Here is a 1,544-nt window from a genome sequence, read left to right on the forward strand (position 1 = left end):
TGTTGGGGAGGTGGTGACTCCAGCCTCTCCTTCTCTGTCTTGCCAAACTAAAACCGTGGCCCCGGAACACCTCACACACACGAATCTCGCTGCCGTCCGATTGTGGGGTAGCAGCTGTCAGGGAAGTTTCTAGAAGGCTGGACCACCCAGTCCTCCTGGAGGTCAGGCGGGCGCGCCGTGGTCTGACGGCTCGTCCTCGGATGGGCCGGGCTCGGCGGCGGCCTCCTGCCCGGGGCTGCGCCGTGTTCTTAGCCGTGTCGTGGCCTCCATTGACCTCAGGACGCTGAGATCTGAGGATCGCGGTTCCAAGCCAGCCCGGGCGGGAAAGCCCGTGAGACTCTGATCTCCCACGAACCAGCAAAAGCCAGAAGTGGAGGTGTGGCTCAAGCGGTAGAGGCAGGGCTCGTGGCTAACGCCCAGGCCCTGAGTTCACGCCCTTGTACTGGAAAAGAACAACTCCCCCCCCATAAACTCTGGGGTGCAGCATCCGCAGATCTTTGCCAAAGGGAGTCCCCCTCTTCCTTCCCTAACGACTCCTGGCCATGGAGAGAGCCGGCCGGTCCTGCACAAAGTCTGACTTGGCTCCTTCGTGCTTCCCGCCCTCAGGCCATTTCTTCAGCCAGAACTCACCGGAAGGGGCGGGCCGCGCCCTGCTGTGCGAGGAGAAGGTGTACCAGTCCCCGGGGGACGGGGGAGGCGCGGGCCAGGACGAGGAAGCCCAGCTCCACATGCTGATGGACAAACTCCGAGCCCAGAACGTTCTAGAAGAGTAAGTAGCAACAGCTGCCTCAGGAACTCAGCCTAGGGAGGAGCCTGCTGCCTGCCGCATTGATGACTGATTCCTGGTCTGGCGTGGCCGCTCACCTCTGTAGTCCCAGCTCATCAGGAGGCTGAGATCTGGAGGATCTAGGGTTGAAGTCAGCCGAGCACAGTAGATGGATGGATGGATGGTTTGTATGGATGGATGGAGAGATGGATATATGCATGGATGGGTGGATGGATGATGGCTGGATGGGTGGATGATGGATAGATGAATGGATGGATGGGTGGATGGATGGATGATTGGGTGGGTGGATAGATGGATGGGTGGATTGGTGGATGGATGGATGAGTAGATGGATGGATGGGTGGATGGATAGTTGGGTGGTTGGGTGGATGGATGGATAGATGGGTGGATGGGTGGTTGGGTGAATAGATGGGTAGATGGGTAGATGGATGGATGGATGGGTGGGTGGGTGGTTGGGTGGATGGATGGATAGATGGGTAGATGGATGGATGGGTAGATGGATGGGTGGTTGGGTGGATGGATGGATAGACGGGTGGATGGATGGGTAGGTGGGTGGGTGGGGGGAATGGATGGATGGGTGGGTGGATGGATGGGTAGGTAGGTGATGGATGAATGATGGATGGGTGGATGGATGATGATCGGGTGGGTGGTTGATAAGTGGGTAATTTCAGTGACTAGGTGGATTTTCAAATGGAATGGCTGCAAGGAGGACATGATGCAGGAGGGAGGGCAGGAGGGAGGGCAGGAGGGAGGGCAGG

At 58.4% G+C, this 1,544-nt stretch overlaps 1 protein-coding gene across 2 annotated transcripts in view; it reads left to right on the top strand.

Annotated features, from left to right (window-relative positions):
* Positions 1 to 1,544, top strand: part of Cracr2a (calcium release activated channel regulator 2A) — a 34,197-nt gene that overhangs the window by 16,377 nt on the left and 16,276 nt on the right. For both annotated transcript variants that reach the window (XM_013023713.1, XM_013023714.1), the window contains one exon: positions 607 to 769. In XM_013023713.1, coding sequence (XP_012879167.1) covers positions 607 to 769 — 163 coding nt within the window. The remainder of the gene's footprint in view (positions 1 to 606; positions 770 to 1,544) is intronic.

The sequence above is a fragment of the Dipodomys ordii genome, unplaced genomic scaffold (genome assembly GCF_000151885.1).
Source record: "Dipodomys ordii isolate 6190 unplaced genomic scaffold, Dord_2.0 Scaffold69, whole genome shotgun sequence".
Lineage (NCBI taxonomy): Eukaryota > Metazoa > Chordata > Mammalia > Rodentia > Heteromyidae > Dipodomys > Dipodomys ordii.